This window comes from Phascolarctos cinereus, unplaced genomic scaffold (assembly GCF_003287225.1).
Source record: "Phascolarctos cinereus isolate Bilbo 61053 unplaced genomic scaffold, phaCin_HiC Scaffold_5;HRSCAF=322, whole genome shotgun sequence".
NCBI classification, from domain to species: domain Eukaryota; kingdom Metazoa; phylum Chordata; class Mammalia; order Diprotodontia; family Phascolarctidae; genus Phascolarctos; species Phascolarctos cinereus.
The window spans coordinates 385,193,727-385,214,081 of NW_027555958.1; the positions used below are offsets into that span (position 1 = coordinate 385,193,727).

Below are 20,355 nucleotides of genomic sequence, written 5' to 3' on the forward strand. Positions count from 1 at the left end.
TATTATTATTACAGCATAATCCCCTTCCCCCCAAAAAAAAAGGTTTACCAACTATATAAATTATCTTTTCAGCAAAGTGCATAAAAGTACAAAATTTCCCTACAGGCACAGAACTTTAATCACAGTCATCAGAAAATGACATATCGAATCAGAAAATGGATACAACAAGGAAACTTTCTATATTTAAAGAAATTCCATTTAGGTCTTTGTCCATGGTCCTTCTTGCCCACTATACCAACACCGAGGATGAAGGGATGTTTTGTCTTTCCCAATAATCAAAATTCTAAATATTAATTATGAATTTATTGAATCTAATAATATTTTCAGCCTAAAGCTCTTCTCTGGATACCAATGTCCATGTTTATTTCTTTCACAAGTGAATGAAAATGATATAGTTTTAGGAAGTTTCTGAAATTCAGTTAGATCAAAGCAAACAGAGCTCTTTATATTTTCCCTGTTATTTTCTTATTTCATGAAATAGAAAGATGTAGATCTGTCATCTGACACAGAAATAGAATGATGTCACTTACTGTGGGAGCAGTGGTGGAGAGTTAGGGGCAGACTAGATCTATGTGGGGAATTCCTGGTGTGTACCAGTCCTCCACTGATGCAGATCAGGATTCATCTGTGACTTATAATTTATAAAACATCTGAGGCAGTAAGAATTTAGATGACTTGCCCACAGTTATACAGAGAGCATGTATGTGAGAGGCAGACCTTAAATTCAGTTCTTTTTTATTCTCTAAAACCCATCCTTTGAAACTGGCAAGATAGTTGATTTCCAGTTATATTCTATAAATTTTCAAGAGTTGCAGACTTCCTGACATATAATAATAAAGAATAATGACTATAGTTGTTGTCCTTATAGCTAAGAAAATCGCAATCATATGGAAAGATGACATACACATCATTCTTGTTGCCCTGCTTGTTATGAGATTTGCTCTGGGGCTGTTTTCAGTGACCCTACCAAAAATGAGCTTGCATTCTATTTCTTTTCTTACATTTACAAAAGCTGATTTTTAAAAAATCTTCCTTTCAATAAAAGTCTATAGAACATTAAATATCTGAGAATAATAGCAGGATAGTAACTTGTCCCTGGGATCATTTCTATTTAAACCTCATCAAAAAAGATGAGAAGAGTTAAGATGATGATGATAATGATGATAGAATCAAAAAGCCCTCCATGAACTTAGTCAGAACTATAGTGATAATAATAATGCTTTGTTTAATCCTTATTTATTGATATGTTAAAAGAAACAAGAATAATAATGTTCAAATATTAAATGGATCTGGGATCTTATAAGTGAAGCATTTTTCCACCAACAGTATATAACTCAGAACCCATCCATAACTTGTCATGACTCTCATTTATTATTATCTATATATCTTCCACAAAGGAACTGCCCTTGGAATAAAAAGAGACTTCTTAAAATTGTTACTGGACCTGTGATTTTATCAGTATAAGGAGATCCAGATGAGGAACTTTCTCTACCAGAATGAAGTCCTTTCATTTCATCATTTCATTCTTAAAGAATTGTTTGGAGGCACTGAAAGAAAACTTCCTCCAGTCACACAGCTATTATGTGTCAGAGGCAAAGCTTGAACCCAGGTCTTCCTGACTCTAAGGCCAGCTCTTTAACCAATACAAAGTATTTATGATCCAATATTATTAAAATAACAAGAAAAAAATTTCCATGTCTTATGTCACTTGATCCTAACCACAGCTACACCAAATAGGTAGAGCAAGCATTTTTGTTGTCATTTTACAAGTAAGGGTGACTCACAATTCTTTGTGAATTGTGGTGACTGCTCCATGATCACACACCTAGTAAAGTGTACCCAACTGAAAATTTCCCCTCCAATTCTACTACATCTTTTCATCCTCCTATCATCATTCACTGAAAGTAGGAAGAAAAGGGGGGAAATATTATGTTTACAATTTTAAATACTATACTTACTTCCAAAGTCTGTTGTAATATTCTTTTTAACATTTTTAACAATATAGTCCTGATATCTAACAGAGGCATCACAAAGATAAAGTTCTTGAGGGATCAAGTGAATGAATTCTTTTTCCTTCATGTGGCTTTCAAAATGATTGAAGTGTGCTTCGCTACCACTCTGGTGTTTACCTGGAAGAAATAATTGTCATGTTTGCTGGCACAAATCCAATATGTTACTGATCCACACATTTGCAATTAGCTCTATGAACCTAGGACATTACATAGGGAAAGAAGAGAAGATGACCTAGTACAAAAACCAGTGACTGATGTTTTTATCACTGTTAATTAAAGTTCACTCATCCACCTATGGATAAGATGACCTGGAAAATAGTTGGCTCCCAGCAATCCTTGAGCCTTGAGGCTTCTTAACTGCTGTGATTTTGAAGACTACCTTCCAACTATTGAATTTCCAACTATTTGATAAGGTTCTTTGACCTTATCCCAGAAAATTGATTGATGCTTCTTGATGGACTCAGGCCATCACATCTGGATTCCCATTCCTCTGATATGGTCTCAGTCTTGACCAGTGAACCCAGGTTGAACTAGGCCATGCCTCAACTCTGCTTTTAACTTTGCGCATTTCACTGCAGTTCACAGTCCCCCATTGTTCCTTCGGGCTGGTTTTCTGGTTAGACTAAAACTCCAACTACAGATTCCTGGCCTATCTTCTATTCTTCCAGAAGTAGCTGATTTGGACACTGTTTACCACATATGTGCTTTCTATAACTCTACAATTTCATCAAATGTCTTAATTTGGGGTGAAACATGGGTAGGAATGGGGCATTACTGACATATATTTGGATATCAGCAATTCTAAGGAATATGGTATGCCTCTGATAGCAGTCTCCTATTTATCACACTTCAAAGTAGAATTTTTATTTCTACTTTATATGAATTCCATGATGCAGTTTGATTGACTAACAACCATAAATTACCCCCTCCATCACGACTGAACTTTATTATGCACCAAACTACTGTAGGATTACCACAATTTACAACTGTAGGATCTCAAAGGGTACAAAATGTCAAGCACTTAAAAGGGAATAAAATTATTATGCTATATTGCACGTGTTACATCGACATCCAAGGCTACACCATCACACAGGTTATTTTATAATCTTTTCCAGGTGTTTCATTATGACAGGACACTGAATAAGATGTCTCTTTGATAAGTTTATGTGTGTTTTCTAACTCATTGTTGGATGATAATAATAATAACATTAATAGCAACTTCTTGTAGTGTCTTAGGACTTGTGAAGCACTTTACATACACTATCTGAGCCTCACAACAATCTTGTGACAGACAGAGGTTAAGTGACTTGCCTGAGGTCACACAGCAAGTAAGCACTGGAGGCAAGATCTGAACTCAGGCTGTCCTGAGTCCAAGTGCAGTGCTCTCTTTACTCGATCACCTAGTCTTTCACCTCTTTTGTTATCTATGCTCTCCTCCATACAGTAAGTAACATGAATAAACTTGAGGCTCTATAAATGATAGTGAGTCCATTCATTTTCAGGTTAATGTTTTTATTTTACTTTTTGGTGGTTTTGTAAAAAGTATTAAATGTAATGAAGATCTGTGTGGTACACAAAACAACTACTATGTGAATCCAGAACCTGATTAAGTGTAAGCATTTACAACCTACAGAGAATCTAAGGGGGAAAAAATTACCCAGAAACAATGTGTTCTTACATTCAAAGTTGTAGGATAAATAGTCCATTGTGCAATTAAAACTTTCCTCAGCAAACTCCCATTTTAAACTAATAGAAGTATTTGCTTTTTCTCCTTGTGTTGAGTCTCTTAACTCAAAGTGTCCTGGATCTGTTGAGATAAAGATTAAGAAATATGATATAATTTGCATTTCATAATTTTACTGTTCCTTGTGCCAACTTAGAAATACTTAAAATATTCCTATGATGTGAATTAGAGGACAAATCTTTTGCCCGTCTTACAAATACTAGATCAGTTGGGACAAATGATTGTCCCTGTCACTACCAGGCAAAGTGAAATTTTATGAAACTATTTGCCTGATTCTAGTCAGTCATAAATACATTCAATCGTTTATAAATAATCACATAAAATGTTATAGTGTATATAGATGACCGACTTTGGTCAAGATAGAAACAACTTGCTAGTAAAAAAAAGAAGTGATTATGTCTACAAGAAACCACTAATTCAAATTTTTATCAAAAGGGTTTTTTTTTGTTACCTACTTATAGACTAGCAAAAAAAATTAGAGACGAATGATTATTACTACTGTTAAATATAGTCATGATTTGTTTGCTTGTTTGTTTATTTGTTTTTAAACAAGAGTCCCTCCTCTACCAAAGTCCTTCTTTGATACTTAATCCTAACAAAGGCTTTACCTTGGATTCTTAAAGATTGTACTTGGAAGTCCTAATTCTAAAATCTAACAAGGTTTGGGCTACAAGCCTAGAGACAGATTGTCTGACTGTAGTCTGAGGAAGGGACTGGCTAAATTCAGAGGAACTCATCACCAGGAAAGACATAGGGTGAGATATTAAAACTTCATTTGTTTGTTTAAGCTATAACCCCTAATGAAAGCTGTGATTGTTAGAGAGCAGTTAAATTTGCATCTGTGGAAGGAGTATCCTGACTGAATGTAATTCATGGATTCTTGAAGTATGATCCAGAAGGTTCTTAGGCAAACAATTTTGTGGAACTAGCAAACTTGTAATTGGTACAATCATTATAATGACATACCCCTCTAAAAGTGGGAGTTAGGTGGAACGGTTGTGGTCACTGGGCAGCTTCTTCATAAATTTGTTGGGTGAAGAGGGGAGGGGACAGAAATCTAGAATGGAATTCAGCTGGGTGATGAGGAAAACAAGTGTATAACAGCAAATATGCTTAGAAGAAGTAAACGTAGTGATATGTACAATTAAAATGGATATTTACCTGGTGGCACATTTAATGTGAAAGTAGATGAACATGGTATAACAGTTATACTAACAGAAGAGCATTCATTCAGGTTTTCATAACACTCATCAGCAGTTGCAAATCCACATCTGGTCTCATTTTTAGTAATATTCAGTTCTGCAGTATAGCTTCCTTGGGAATATATATAATTCACTGTAATATTTTTGTATGATTCTGAAAGGGAAAAAAAGGATATAAGTTTAATTTCAGATTCACACATTTGAATGATCATATCCTTAATGTATTACAAGTATACCTTGTATAGATTTCTTCTTTTCCTCTTAAGGTGACCCTAGACTACCTTAGGACAACATTATCATCCTGAATATTCTTTATGAACTTATAAATATATAGTCCCAACCTGGTAGGGGGTGGCAGGAACAGATTGACAACTAAAGAAAGGAGTTAATGGCTTTTTTTTACTTGAATAATCCTACCCAGGTATATAATAGAAGGACTAGAATTTAAGAATAACAGAGAGGACCAAGATGCATCAATTGACACAGTGTATTTTTTTAACCATAAAGAAATTATATCTTTTGACTGATAAATACCACTACTAGGTCTGTATTCCAAAGAAATTTTTTAAAAGTTTGGAAGAAGGACCTATTTGCATAAAAATATTTGTAGCAGTTCTTTTTGCGGTGGCAAAGAATTGGAAATTAAGTGATATCCATCAATTAGGGAATGGCTGAACAAGTTGTGGTACGTGAATGCAATGGAATACTGTTGTGCTATAAGAAATGATAAGCAGGATAATTTCAGAAAAACCTGGAAAGGCTTACATGAATTGACGAAAATTGAAGTGAGCAGAACCAGAAGAACATTGTACATAGTAACAGCCATATTGTATGGTGATCAACTGTCAATAAGTTAGCTATTCTCAGCAATACAATGATCCAAGACAATTTAAAAAATACTATCCATCTTCAGAGAAAGAATTGATGGAGTCTGAATGTAGATTGAAGCTGAGTATTTTTCATTTAAGTTTTTGTGGTGAAGTTTTTTTGTCTATGTTTTCTTTTACAACATGACATATATAAATATGCTTTGCATGATCACACATGTATAACTTACACCAAATTGCTTATCATTTCAGAGAAAAGAGAGGGGAGGAATGAAAAGAGAGAATTTGGAACTCAAAATTTTAAAAAGGACCAACGTTAAAATTGTTTCTACATGTAATAGGGAAAATGAAATAAAAAATTATTTTAAAAAATAAATTAGAGATGGTAGGATGAAAATACTAATTTTAATTTTTTTTAATGTTTCTATTGACTGGTTTGTCCTTCTAGTGTTAAGGTGAATAAATTATGGAGTACTTTAAGTGCTTACTCATCCACTAGAAAAGTAAAGACATTGCCTTAGGTGAAAATTTCCCATCCCTGGATTGGGATGGAGGTGGAATATCTGGAGTTTTGGTCACTCTGCCTGAATATGGAATCTGTGGATCAGGAAAAACAAGAACTCAAAGGAAGCATTTAAAGTACAGCCTATCAAGATTAGAGGGCATGCAACAAAACAGTCTTCTTCTTGGTTGAAACATAATGAAAGGGATTGAATCTCTGCTCATGCACTTTACCAGCAGCCATAACTTTGCCAAAAGAGGACACATCCCTGGCTACACCAGAAAGGTGCTTTTTAGGTTCACCTTGACTTGTGCTAAGGGGATCCAAAAAGAGTAGATCTTTTGATGGTCACCAGTGGAGTGGATGCTATGAAAGGTTAGAAGATGTCTCAGAAGGATCATTCAACTGCAAATATTATAGAGCTACAATTAAGGTTATCAGAGATGAGACCAGCACCCTAGCATGTGAACAACCCCATTACTGGAACTGTAAGGGGTACTGAGGATTGTTTAATATATGATATTGTGAAATAGAACCTCTAGGTCCAAATTAATGGGAATAATGAATTTCCTGAAGTGATCATATATATTGAATATGCACTATTCCAAGGTATAATTATGTAAAATACGGTCATTAGTTCCAACCCAATTGAGATATGCAGTGTACATTTGAATATTGCAACCACTTCAGGATGATTAGTTAGTATCACTGACTGGGACCTGGCTAATAATATTTGTGTGTTGCAGAATGGACAATATTATCACAGAATCTTTCCCATAAAAACACTTCACATATTATGGCCAGTGAACTTTCAAGTGTGATATTGGCGCCAGTATATTCCCCTGCTCAACTAATAATATCACCACCATAATGATAATGATGATAAATAATTGATATAGCATCTATACACATTTTACATGATTCTCTGATTTTCTGGGTGGGAGTCTTGAGGCAACAGGAGTGTGTCAACTCACAAACACAATACAATAAACCTTAATAAATGAGTTCAAATGTTTGAAATTCATCTAGCTTAGAAAATATAGAGCTGTATACACACACATAAAAAATTGAAAAATGAAAGTTTCTATAAAGATGAATCTGTTCATAATTTTGTTCAGCTAGGTTTATTGTAATGACAGTAATAATAGTGAACATTTACATAATACGTTACAGTTGATATGATATACAGTTGATATACAGTTTTCCTCACAACGATGGGGAAGATAGTGAGTATATTATTATGTTCACATCATATATAAGGAAAGAAAATCATGGGATGAACTTTAAACTCAACTCATATCTTCCTATTTCAAATCCAATATTATTTTTGCCATCCCAAGCTGCCTTATGGTTCCTCAAAGACAGCACTCATGGATATGGTTCTGAAATTACCTAGTAGATTGCATGTCCCTGAAGACTAGATACTTCTTACTTATAAAATCTGTTTCTCTTTCTCTGGACCCTTCTCTCTTCCTCTCCCTTGTTATTATTCCCTTAGGGCAAAGACTGTTTCATTTTTCATTTTCGTTTTCTGTATCTTCAGTATATAGCACAGTGCTTTGCATACAGGTGGTACTCAATAAATGCTTATTGTTTGCTTGCTTGGGCCCAAACACCCTCCCTGTAACCATCTCCTAGATTTCTTCTGTTATTAAAATTTAGACTCCAGTGAAGAGACTTGTCAATAGTGCTAGCTGCTGACATGAGCTTCCTGACAATATTCTAGGCATAGATTAGGGAAGCAGCAAGGTATACAATTTTTTAACTATTTCAACATTCTCTGAAATAGGTGGTTCTCCAGGCAGTGTGGTCAAACAAGATCAATAATATGCAAAAATAACAAGAGCTTACATTTATATCATAGAATCACAGAATTTTAGAGTAGGAAGGGAGCCCAGCAGCCAACCAGTTCAAACCATACTTAAGGAGAATGCTCCACTATTACACTACACGTAGTCATCCAGTTGTTGCTTGAAGACCTCAAGGGACAGGAAACTGAAAACCCTAAAATGTCCATGCTACCTTTAGACATTCCTAATTTCAGAAATGTCTTCTTTGCATCAAAACCAGTTTTGCTTTTTACAGCTTCCCCCCGTTACTCCTAGTTCCACACTCTGGGGTCGAAGATAACAAATCTATCCTCTCATTGATGTGAGTCTCTTAAGGAATTGAAGATAGCTATCATGACCCTCATGCGTCTTCTCTTTTCCTTGATAAACATTCTGAGTTTTTTCATAATATCCTCAAACAGCATTAATTCAAAGTTTCTAGTTACTCTCACTGAGATGATATCCATGAATTATTCTGCTAAAATGTGGAGCAAAGAACTGAAAATGATATTTCCAATATGCTTTGGCTAAGGTAGAGAACAGGGAGACTATCAAATCCTTATACCTGCAAATTATGTCTTTTTATATTAATTATTATTGAAACTTTGCCCCTTTCAAGTTTCAGATATATTATTCATTCGATCTTCACAAAAAACTCTTTAAGTGTGTAACATAGGTTGTATTATATTCATTTTAAAGAGAAATCTACAGAGCTTAAGTGACTTAGGTAAAGATGATGGCTAAGTACGGGAAGACAATCATGAACTGATGCAGAGTAAAGTAAGCAGAACCAAGAGAACAATATACAAAATGACTGTGTGTGTGTGTGTGTGTGTATGTGTGTGTGTGAGAGAGAGAGGGGGGAGAGGGAGGGAGGGAGGAATGGAGGAAAGGAGAGAGAAGAAGGAAGGAAGGAAGGAAGGAAGGAAGGAAGGAAGGAAGGAAGGAAGGAAGGAAGGAAGGAAGGAAGGAAGGAAGGGAAGGAAGGGAGGGAAGGTTGGTGGGTGGAAGGTAGGGTGTAAGGAAAGAAGGATGAAAGAAAGGAAGGGTAGAAGAGTAGAAGGAAATAACAAAGGAAGGAAAGAAGTAATGATCTGTGATTATAAAGTCTAAGTTCAGCCCTAGGGAAGAATTGAGGAATACACCTTCTTCCTTTTATCACACAGTGGGGATCTGAGGGTAGGGAATGCTGCTCATGCTGTCAGACACAAGTGATGTGTTGGTTAGTTTTTGTTGACCTATAATTTTTTTCTCTTTATTTTTTTTCCTTTGTTACAAATGACAGTTTACTGGGAAGAGAAGAGGATAGATACATAGCACATGTAATGTGATGTAAAAACAAAATAAATAAATAAAAATAAGACTAAACTGGAGGAAATTTTAAAGATAAAAGCTAAGGCTAGAGAAACTGTGACTTGTCCAAAGTCATAAGCAGGTCAATTATAGAGCCACAGATAGATACTGTTTTCAACAGAAAAGAGGGGAAATTTTCATTTAATTATTTATTTCGATGTAGCTGAATTAGGTAGAAAATAACAACAATATATTTTAATAAGTAATTGCTGGTGAGGAAATGGTGGTGGGAAATAATTTTTTCTTGTGTGGAGAGGGTTGAGGAAACTGTTGTTTTGTTGTGGTGGTGGTGGTGGTTGTTTTTTAATGATAAATGAGACCAAAACACTGTGCAAAAAGAAGAGGAGTTAGTAGAAAAGGAGAGATTATAAGACAGGAAAGAGATGTAATAATAGACTGAAAAAGCATAGGAATAATTTGTCTAGGATAGGGTTGAGGGCATAGATAGAGCGTTTGTCTTAGAAAGGAGAGATACCTCTTCCTCTAAAACAAGAATGAAGATTAGTCGAGATGCATATCAAAGACAAGATTAAACTTACCACATTTCTCAAGTCTTGAACTGTTTGCTAGAAGAGAAAAAAAGAAAACAAATTATCACACTAATTTCTCTATGGCTACAATGGAATTGCTATCTCCTGTCCTCAAGTCTAGTGTTCTTCCCTCTCCCCCTCATTTAATAAAATTATAATAAATTATGACTAATGAGCATAGATTCATAGATTCTTAGAGCTAGAAGGGATGTTCTGAAACATAAGACCTGGAACCAGAAAACCTGAGTTCAGATCTCAGATCTGCCACTTAGCACCTGTATGACCTTCTACAAATTACCTAAGTCCTCTGGGTTTCAGGTTACTCCATCTGTATAAGGACAGGATTTGCAGCACTGATCTCTAATTTCCTTTCAGTTTTTAAAGATTATAATTCTCTGATCTAATTCAATCACCTCACTTGTACATGAGGACATGAGGTCTAGACAGGTAAAGTGGTAAAGGAAGGTCATATAGGTGGTAAATGTTAGAGCCAGGACTAAAATCTAGGTCTCCTCTTCTCAAGTCCAATGGTCTTTCCACCGTTAACATAAAAATGTTACTACTGTCAATATCTTGATTTTCTAAAACTTTTATTTATTTTCTTCAGTAAATATGGGTGATTAACAGAAATAGCAACTTGTAGTATATATTTTATGCTTCCCCCCTCAAAATTAAAGTGATGTAAAGCCCATTTGAGATATAAACAGATGCCAAAGCTTCAAGCCATGCAAGGAATATGTGGTCAGTATTGATGTCTATATAGTGTAAGGGTTGGAGTTAGCCTAGACAATTATGCCAACCTAAATGAAGTAAATGATAAGACATGACATTCTGATATCTCAACCAGATGAGAGAGCATCTCTATAAATCAGCCAAATGAGTAACTTTATACTAAGTGAATGGATTGGAATGACATTGGCAGGAAGTCTGCTCTGATTGGGTAAGTAACTTGTTCATACTTTGGGGGACTTGTATTAAATACTGATCTAATTCAGATCCTAAGAGTTTTATAGCAAGTAGTGACCTAGTAGAAAGCATTCCAGTCAAACCCTTGAGAAGGAATCCCTTGTGAGGGAGAGCAGAATGACTCATTCTTGGTCTAGGTTTCTTCACTGCCACCTTAAGAAGTGGATTTGGACTTTTCCCTAGCCATGTTCTCAAGATAGTAGTGGCTGGTGGCTGTATCTACATTGGGAGCCAAAAACAAAATAGAAATAATGAGATAAAGAAGATTCATTGAACTGCAATATGCCACACATAAAAAGCTGCACTATGCCTAAGAGGAACTTCATGAGTACCCCGCAAAAGGATGGAAAAAGTGTCCGGAAACTAGAATCTGTTATATACATGTCTGCCACTTGAACTTTCTAAGCTTGAGCCCCCTTTTACCTGGTTTCTGTATGTACTTGTGGTAGAGCATGTTATAGATGTTTGGGGAAATGTTTTGTACCACCTGTTCTTACTGTAATACCTTAATATAATATCCTTTTCTAAAAATCAATTAAGTCTGGCTGACTAATTGACATCAACTGATAGTCACGAGGAGAGTCTCTTGGCAGAGTCTCATGAGTTATATATACAATTACAGGTACTCCAAATCTCTCAAGGATACCCTAGAGCCCGGAGGGGATATATAGTCAGCCTCTGCAGATCCAGCTTGTCCATGAAGAGAAGAGTTAAGATAAGGACCACAGAGTCTATATATATTTCACTGGAAAGAAAGGGAAAGTAACTTTATGGGTCCTGGCACTGATTCTAACTTGCCTTTTGCACCTTTCTCATGTAGCACAGAATCATTATAAGTTACTAATTAAAAAAACACTAAAAAATAACATGTTACTTCAGAAGTTTTGGCAGAAGAGACTACTGCAAGGTAGGGAAGATCTTGGGGTCTCTGATATTCCTCTCTATTCCTTGTTGAAATTCAGAAACTTGGGATTCAAAAGGGATGGGGAAGGTACCATCATAGTGAGATACTCTGACTACCATGAATTTTATGATCAGTCTCTGGATGCTCCTTCTGCTTCTAGATTTCCATGCTTTACAGTATCTGCATAGGTGTCAGCTACATGTCTATAGATATTTGATCATAAGACTATTCTAGCTTATAGAACGATCTTTATCCTTGCTAGCATCTGGACCCACTATAGGAAAAAACAACAACAACTACAACTACAACAGCAAAAATAACTTTGGGCTAATTTGACCATTCTACTAGACTGATTGGAAGGTTTGCATAAGCCATTTTTTAATCGTAAAAATATAAATTGTACCAAAGGCCCACATAGAAAGTAACTATCCTGGACAATTTGACTGTAGAACCCTAAAGAGCTGGATTCTTTTCACTATTGTTGTTCCCCAGTAGCCAAAGATTATATTTTAAATTATGTTCAGAAAAAAAAGAAAGTTGAGTAAATTTAGTGCTCTCCTATGAGCAGATTTCCATGAAGAGGGTGTTATGATTGCAATGATTAGATATCAGTTTGTCACCTATTGTTGAAGCAATTGCGCTAGGGTCAACGATTGAAGTGTTGCTTATGGTGGCTGTAGTACCAGAAACATCTGCAAGGAAAGCAACAGAAAAAAAATGATCATTAACCAATGAGCTTGCTATTTGGAAATGGAAAGGGAAAAGTTTCTTCCTATGTTCTACAAAAAGAATTGTTTTATAAATCTGAAACATTGTCCATTATGATATGTTTCATATCAAATGTAGTTGACTTACTCTTGAAATTAAAACAAACTTAGAGCTTCTGACAAATTCAATCACTCCTAGTTCATTTTCTTTAAATACAATATATATCATCAACATAATTGATCTGTCTAAGAAATAGGATTATTCTAAGGATTCCCCTAAAAGACATAAAAGCTAAATGACTTGTCCAGGGATACACAGCTATATTCATTGCTGAAGGGAGGATTTGAATTGAGACCAATACTTTACTATGTCATGCTACCTCTACAAAGTTGGCTTTATCCAAGTAAAAGTAAAAATTGCTTATAGCACAATTCTTAGTCAAAATGTATGTTTTTGTTAGCATTCAGAAAAGAATATCTTTAGCCTCCATGCCACAATCAATCATTTGTTGCATTAAAATCAAATTTTCACAATGAACATTCAAAACCAAGAATAATACTCAGTAACAATTGGGAGGACAGTTTCTTTTAGTGCTAATATGTTTTCAGCCTTCTGAAATTTGTATAGTTCAATGTGACAGGCTCTATTCCTTGTGAACAAAAAGAGCTGTTTCTAGGCTTACCATCATAAGGCTTACCCATCCTACTATCTGGAGGTTTAATTGTGAGAAGAAAATCCAAACCTGAAACATTGTCAGTGATGGTGATGGTAGTAGTGAGTGAAGGAAGGACAGCAGAGCTGTTGCGTGCTGGATTGAAATCTGTTACTGATGTAGAGTTTGAGGCTGCAGGTGAGGATGTGGGTGTAAACATTTCTGGTGAATAATCTAGAGTAAAGCAGGAATTGGCAAACTATTATTTCTGTCACGCAAAAGCAAAGGTTTGAAATTCAAAGCCAACATTATAACTGCATCTGTAAAGAACCTGAGTGGCAAAATGACTTTGTTTCCATGTATACTCTCATTTCCAGACCTTAGAGTACACGTAAAACACTGACTCCAAGCTATACCTGTTGCAGACACTGAGAATAAATGGAAGAAACAGAATCATCACCGGTCCTACTGTAGTTTTGTAGTAAGTACTACAAAACACAGTCCAGGGTATGCCACAGAATAGGCCCCCAAAATTAACTTTTACAGCCAAATTCAGTTGTAGGAGAGTAAGAAGAGAGATCACAAACTCTGCATCACGAAGTACTGTGCATGGGGCAAGAATCTGAGAAATCTGAAGATCACTACTGGGGAGGGTGCTGTATGGAGAGTGTCTTGGATAGGGATGGAAAGAAGTTCCTCTGGAGTATGGCTTCCCATCTGATAACTTCCCATTTACATGAATTATTCTTACTAATTGGTTGGTGAGTTCATTTATTTCGACCTGCTGTCTGTGCTCTTTAAATTTTTATGCCCTGGGGAAATCTCCATGACCTTGCCCTAGTTATGACTCAGGAAATCTGAGGCTGATAGAATCATAGCTATAGAGCTGGGAAGGCCCTCGGAAGTCATATAGTGCAATGCCCTTCATTTTTTTCAGATAAGAAACATGAGTTCCAGGGATGTTAAATGACTTGCCCTAGGTCAAACATCAGAGGCAGATTTTGAATCCAAGTCCTCCACTCCAGAACCAATTATTTTTTTTTCTCTATGCCTGATGTATCACAACAGAGATAATGCCCTTAAATTTCTTTAAACAATCAGCAGATATTTATTGAGCATTTATATTGTGCTTAGTTAGAGTAAGGGTGAAATCATATAGGGAAAGGGATGAGAATACAGATGCTGGACTAATGGACTAAGAATACATTGATCTTCCTTCATTAAGAGCAATGAGAGATCCCTTCATCAATAATGCTGTCTCAAGCTATGAAGAAAGACATAGCATACAACACAAAACTGTTACCCTTCCCAACAGCTACAAAGCTTATTTCATCATTTTTGTTTCATCATATTTATTCATCATTGTTTGGTTCTCAAAAACCTCAATTTTGAGAATTGTAGGTATGGTAGTTTAGCCTTTCTTTTTTTACCACAATCCTAAAAGTAAGATGAAAACTAAAAAAGTAATAAAACATCTAAACATCCTAGTAAGTTCTGAGCATTGTAGGTGTGGTTTGCCACATGCAAAAGAACTGGGCAGACCTGTTGACTTATTCGCTGTATCAGTGATGAGTGTGGGAAAGACAGCAGGACCGCTGCTGAGTGTTGGATTGACAGATCCATCCGTGAGAACCTGAGAGGCTGCGTGGGTGGTAAGGTGAGTGCTCTTGGTTGGTGACACACCTGAGGTAAGAAAGTGAGATTGTTACATTCATTTCTCCCTCACATTGGGTCAGCTACTCAAATGCTAAGAAGCTATAAAGTGAAATTCTCCAAGGTTCCTCCATGATGTGAAAGTATCCTCATCTACAAATCTAAGAACATAGGCAGCTTAAGTTCAGGTAGGTTTGAAAAAAAAAACCTCCATACCCTCTGCTTTTCTCTTTTAACATCCCCCATGAAGGGTCCTTTGTTACTGATGCCTATAAATGGGCCCTGAAAAAATGAGCCCATTTTGGCTTTCTGATCCTATCCCTGGGAGAGATACACCAGGAAAGGGGAATGGAAAAGAGGAAGTCACCTGATCTTGGCTCAGGTAGGGTACTTCATCTTCCCTGAGTATGTAATGCTGTCCCCTACGTCTGACTCAGAAGACTCACAGTATAAGAGAGTCAAAAACTTCCCTCTAATGGGATCTTTCCCTAACCTTTTGTCGATCTGACTCCTTTAAGGTCAATGTGGAACATCCTCTCCAGTGCTAAGCTTGCATAGCAATTCCCTTGGCTCCTGGTGGAAGGAACTACTTCATGGAAAGACACTTTCAGCACAATTTGCTCTCCTGAGAAAGACCCCAGATATGTTGCTTTTTGCAATAAAATGAGCCTGCCCACTGGGGATGGTAAGAAAGGTAAATATACTTTATTTATATTATGTTCATGGATACATTTTGTAGCTGTGGTTAAAATATGTATTATTTTAGATCCATTCCCAGGGCCCAGCTTGCTCTATGAATCCACAAGAAATAGGTTTCCTTCATGATTGGAGCCAGGAATTGAAAACAAAGAAAGGTAGCCATTAACTGGAGGTTATGTCTGTCAGCTTAATTTGGCCAGTGAGTGGGAGGCTAAGGTACAGCCAGGAAATAGTATGTTTGGAACAACGTACAGTCATGGGATTTAGAATTAGAAGGAACCACAGAGGTCATTGAGAGCAATCTATTAATTTTAGGGATTCAGAAAATGAAGCATATATTCCACTGAAAAACCTTGGTCCTCTTCAGTATTATCCAAGTCATCCACGATGGTATGGATATGAGACCCCATCAGCAAATTACCCACCATGGCTCAATTTGTCCACTTCAGTGAAGAGATTCTACCTTTCTTTTGACTAGTCCTGGACTGATATATTCTGCCCTACATTTGGATTCCCTTACCATAGACCTCCATTTTACCTGAGTATCTATCTCACCACACTGTAATTAATCCAGATCCCTTCTAGAGAATCTGTCTATTTGGGGTTTGAAAATGTGAAATTTTTAACAACCAGAAGACAGCTTGAGGATATTGGATACAAGGGAGTACAAAAAGCTGCCTGTAAGTAAAAGTAAAGGTAGAGAAAAGGGAAATGGGAAAGAACTGAACACATCTTTCCCTCCTTCATAAATTTGACAAGGTCTGCCAAAGTCAGCTTTCTCTCTTCCAGATTCATCTTTAGGTATATGTTTACATATGATCCTCTGATCAGAAACTCCCAGAATTCACCCAAAGAAAATTTTCTTTCAAGGTTCAGATTTAAATATGTAATAGGTAAAGTATTGCCTTATTATAATTTTTAATAAATTACATTCTATCAAAAGCCAACCTGTCACATCAGTAGCAAAAGTTCTGGCATTATTGCCAGATTCCAAGGATACATCAGTTGAAGTAGTATGTAAGTTAAGAGGAGGAATGGTCACTGTGGCACCATATTCTCTTTCAGAGATGCTTGCGGGTGAGAGTGCAGTGGAGCGAGTAGTTGGTGGGTCAGTTGAAAGTGGAGCATGGGCCTTTTCAGCCTTACTTGGTCCTGCTATGTGATGGAGGGTAGAAGAAAGTAAAAAAAAAAAATTATATATAATAGACACCTTAACATGGGAACTCAGCAGAATTAAACTACAGCCTTTGATTATTTTCTTCTCTAACAGGTGAGTGATGGATTATGAACAAAATGAAAAGCAGTATCTGCCTTTCCACCATGCGCATCTACAAATATCATCATCTATTCAAAATGAATACGTAAAAAATATCTGGCAAAAATTAGTATTTGGTTTTAAAAAAAAGTCGCAAAGACAAGAGAACAGCTTGCAGTGGTAGAAAGAGGAATGGTAGGTGAAGTTAACAAAGGACCAGAGAGAGGACTAGACTTCCAAGGCAAGAAGGCTTGGAGAAAAGAATGGAGAGAGGGTTTAGCAACTTACACAAAGAAATTGCCAAGCACAGGTAGAATTCAACCAAATGATTTTAAAAAGAGTCTTTGAATTCAAACAACTAATACATTTTTAAAAAATGCTCAAATAGGCAACACAAAAGCCTTGTCTTTTTTCTTTGACAGTTGACCCAAAGGATGTCTTTTGGGGAAAACACTGTAATTAGTCTCCATAACATAAACCACAAAACATTAGGGGCATCCCTTTACTTCTCTTAGAAAATGATTGTGAACCTCTCACTCACAAATTTGTTTCAACCAATTAGAATTATCTTATATTTTCTTTCTGTAAAATCTCAATATGAATTTCATAATTTACTATTTATGAAAAGGGATACTTCTTTGCATTTTTAATAATAATCTCTAACTTACATGGAATGAGAAGCTTTCAAAATAGAGAAACCTTTTTTAAGAGGCTAAAATCATGTGGGAAAAGAATAGACCCAGACCATTCCTATTACTCTGCTAGCTATAGGAATTGTACTAAAGATGGTTTCAGTAAGCTTATTAGGGATGAGCTTATATCTTAATAATTGTATTCAATTATAAGGCAGTTATTACTTCCACTGAACAATGAATATTGGAGAATAATAGCAGGAGAGAGACTTTGGGATTATTTCAATCTTGACTCTTCCAAAAATATGAGAGCAATTACATCACAGGATCAATAATAACTACACATCTCTGTAGTACTTTATGATTACAAAGTACTTTATAGCTTAGTTGATGTGACATGACAATCTTATCCTTTAAGTAGTACTACCCACTCCAATATTGAAGGGTATTCCTTATAGCTATTTTAGTGTATTCAATTTGGTATCTCTTTCATATTGTCATGTGAGTAAAATCAGAGATTGAGAACAATTATTGGTTATGGGAAGAGACTGGGAGAGTTAGAGGGAAAGGGTAAAAGGAATTGAAGAATGTGGAGAAGGAAAAATAGAGGGGAAAATCGAGTAGAGAAATGAAAGGAGAAAGGAATCTATAAATAAAACTGGGGAAAATAGAAATAAAAAGTGTGAAAAAATACTTTAGTTCACAAAAGCTTATATATGGAATATCATTCATATACGAAGTCCTCTGACTTTTGTATTTACTAGTGATTAAAATTGTCATTTTGAAAACACCTGACTCAGTAATCTTAGACATGTGCATGAACAATAAACACATAATCTTCACAAATAGGCAAAACAAATAATAGAAGGATACAAAAATATCATCTCTTACCGTCTGTATTATTTGTTGTCTGTCCTGTAAAAGGGAAAGACAATATATCAATAGAAAAGTACATAGATTTTACATAATCTCTTAGACGTCATCAACCAAGCAGGACTTTTTAGGTTTTCACTACTGATTCCATTCCTTCTCTTAAAATCAAGTCTACATTATATATATATATACACACACACACACACACACACCACACACACACACACACACACACACATACATGTATATACACACAAAAAACTGTGTCAAAATTATACTTTGTTTTTTTTAAAAAATATTCATTTCTTTATCTGTGTTCCCTATCCACACCATAAACAAGAAGACAAGCCATAAAATAGAAGTTGTTTTTTTGAGGTGAACAGGTGACAATGTGACTAAAATCCTAATTCTGCTAGTGAAAACCTGTATGACTTTAAGCAAGTCATTTGGTGCAGTGAGAAGAACCTGAAGGCTTACGCTCAAAACCTAGCTCTGATACAAATTACTTAGTCTCTTTCAATCTCAGTTTCCTCACTCAGAAAATGAATGGTATGAACTAGTTGGCTTCAGAGATTTCCTTTAGTTCTAAATGTAGGACCCTATAACATATCTTGGCCTTAGTTTGTTCATCTCTAAAGTTAGAGGTTCTTAACATGAGGTTTGGGAACTTGCTTTTGTTTTACTTGTGGTAGTTCTAGTTAATATAACTGGTATTGTATTATTAATATAACTGGTATCTTTTGTAACCTTAGGTATTTTGTTTAATGCATTTAAAAGCATTCTGAGACAGGTTCTATAAGATTCAAGACTAAAGAAAAATTAAGAACCTCTAGGCTAGATAATATTTGAGGTCCCACCTATTTCTAAAGCTTATTTATATGATAAATGAGTACAATCCCAGTTTCAGATGGTCTTGATAGCAACTTTCATAAAAACATCCCAAGACTTATTGAGATAAAACCTTCACGTGGCCCAGAAATGGTGACTTTTTCTATAGAGGTCTGAGGGGAAATTTTTTTGAGAAGTTATTTTGTTTGAAAAGTTATATTCCCAAAGCGCAGTTCTGACCATATCACCACCTCCTTAAGAAATTCCAGTGACTCCCTATTATCTCTAAAATTCAGTCCATATTCTTTATTTAATATTTAAAGTCTTTCATTCTATGGTTCACTAGGCGTTACTCTCCTTCATAGACTTCCAGCCCTACTGGCCTACTTGTTCTTAGAATACAACATCCAGCAGTCTTTGCCCAGCTAAAGATTCCCATGATTGAAATGGGCTCTCCCTTCACCTCAAAGTCTTAGCATCCTCAGGTGCCTTTAAACTTAGGTCAAATGCTGCCCCCAACCTGAAGCCTTCTCAAGCTTTTCAGATTATCTTAGACCATTTATGGAGAGTATCCCAAAAGTCATAAGGCAGTTAAGACTGCATTGGTTCCATTTACTTGCATGTTTATATTTATCCTTTTCTCTGATAAATGTAAGCTCTTTGAGACAGGGATTGTTTCATTTTTCTGTCTTGGTATCTCCAGTGCCTAGCATAATGCTTAACACATACAATTCTACAAACTTGCTAAATACTATTGGTTGATTGAATAATTAATCAGAGTAGAGGCTATACACACTCAAAATTGTTCTGTATCACACCATGCAATAAATGACTGATTTACTGTAAATGTTCCTTAAATATGGCAGTATACAATGACTTAAACTACATATTTTCTTCAGCAGACATCAATTCTATTGATAAAACAAAATTCTTCAGTTATATTCCCTGGTTTACTCCTTGCCAAAATTATTGTCTTTTTGTGATGAAGTTTTCCTATAAGATGGCTACATAACTGTTTCATATATTTATTTTCCCATAGTCACCTCCTCTTCATTTTTGATTCTCTTTCTTAATCGTTTATTATAAGATTCTTGAGAAATGTCCTCACTTAACTCCCCTCTTAGCTTTTCTATCTTTACCACTTAAAATCTTTCCCACCAGCTCAAATGCCACTTCCTTTATGATG

At 35.7% G+C, this 20,355-nt stretch overlaps 1 protein-coding gene across 1 annotated transcript in view; it reads right to left on the reverse strand.

Moving 5' to 3' along the window:
* PTPRC (protein tyrosine phosphatase receptor type C) overlaps nt 1-20,355 on the reverse strand; it is a 146,332-nt gene that overhangs the window by 50,824 nt on the left and 75,153 nt on the right. Inside the window, 9 exon segments of the mRNA XM_078155778.1 lie at nt 1,959-2,129; nt 3,691-3,819; nt 4,918-5,112; nt 10,009-10,035; nt 12,490-12,561; nt 13,320-13,463; nt 14,772-14,912; nt 16,530-16,736; nt 18,360-18,383. Of these exon segments, the coding sequence (XP_078011904.1) occupies nt 1,959-2,129; nt 3,691-3,819; nt 4,918-5,112; nt 10,009-10,035; nt 12,490-12,561; nt 13,320-13,463; nt 14,772-14,912; nt 16,530-16,736; nt 18,360-18,383 (1,110 nt within the window).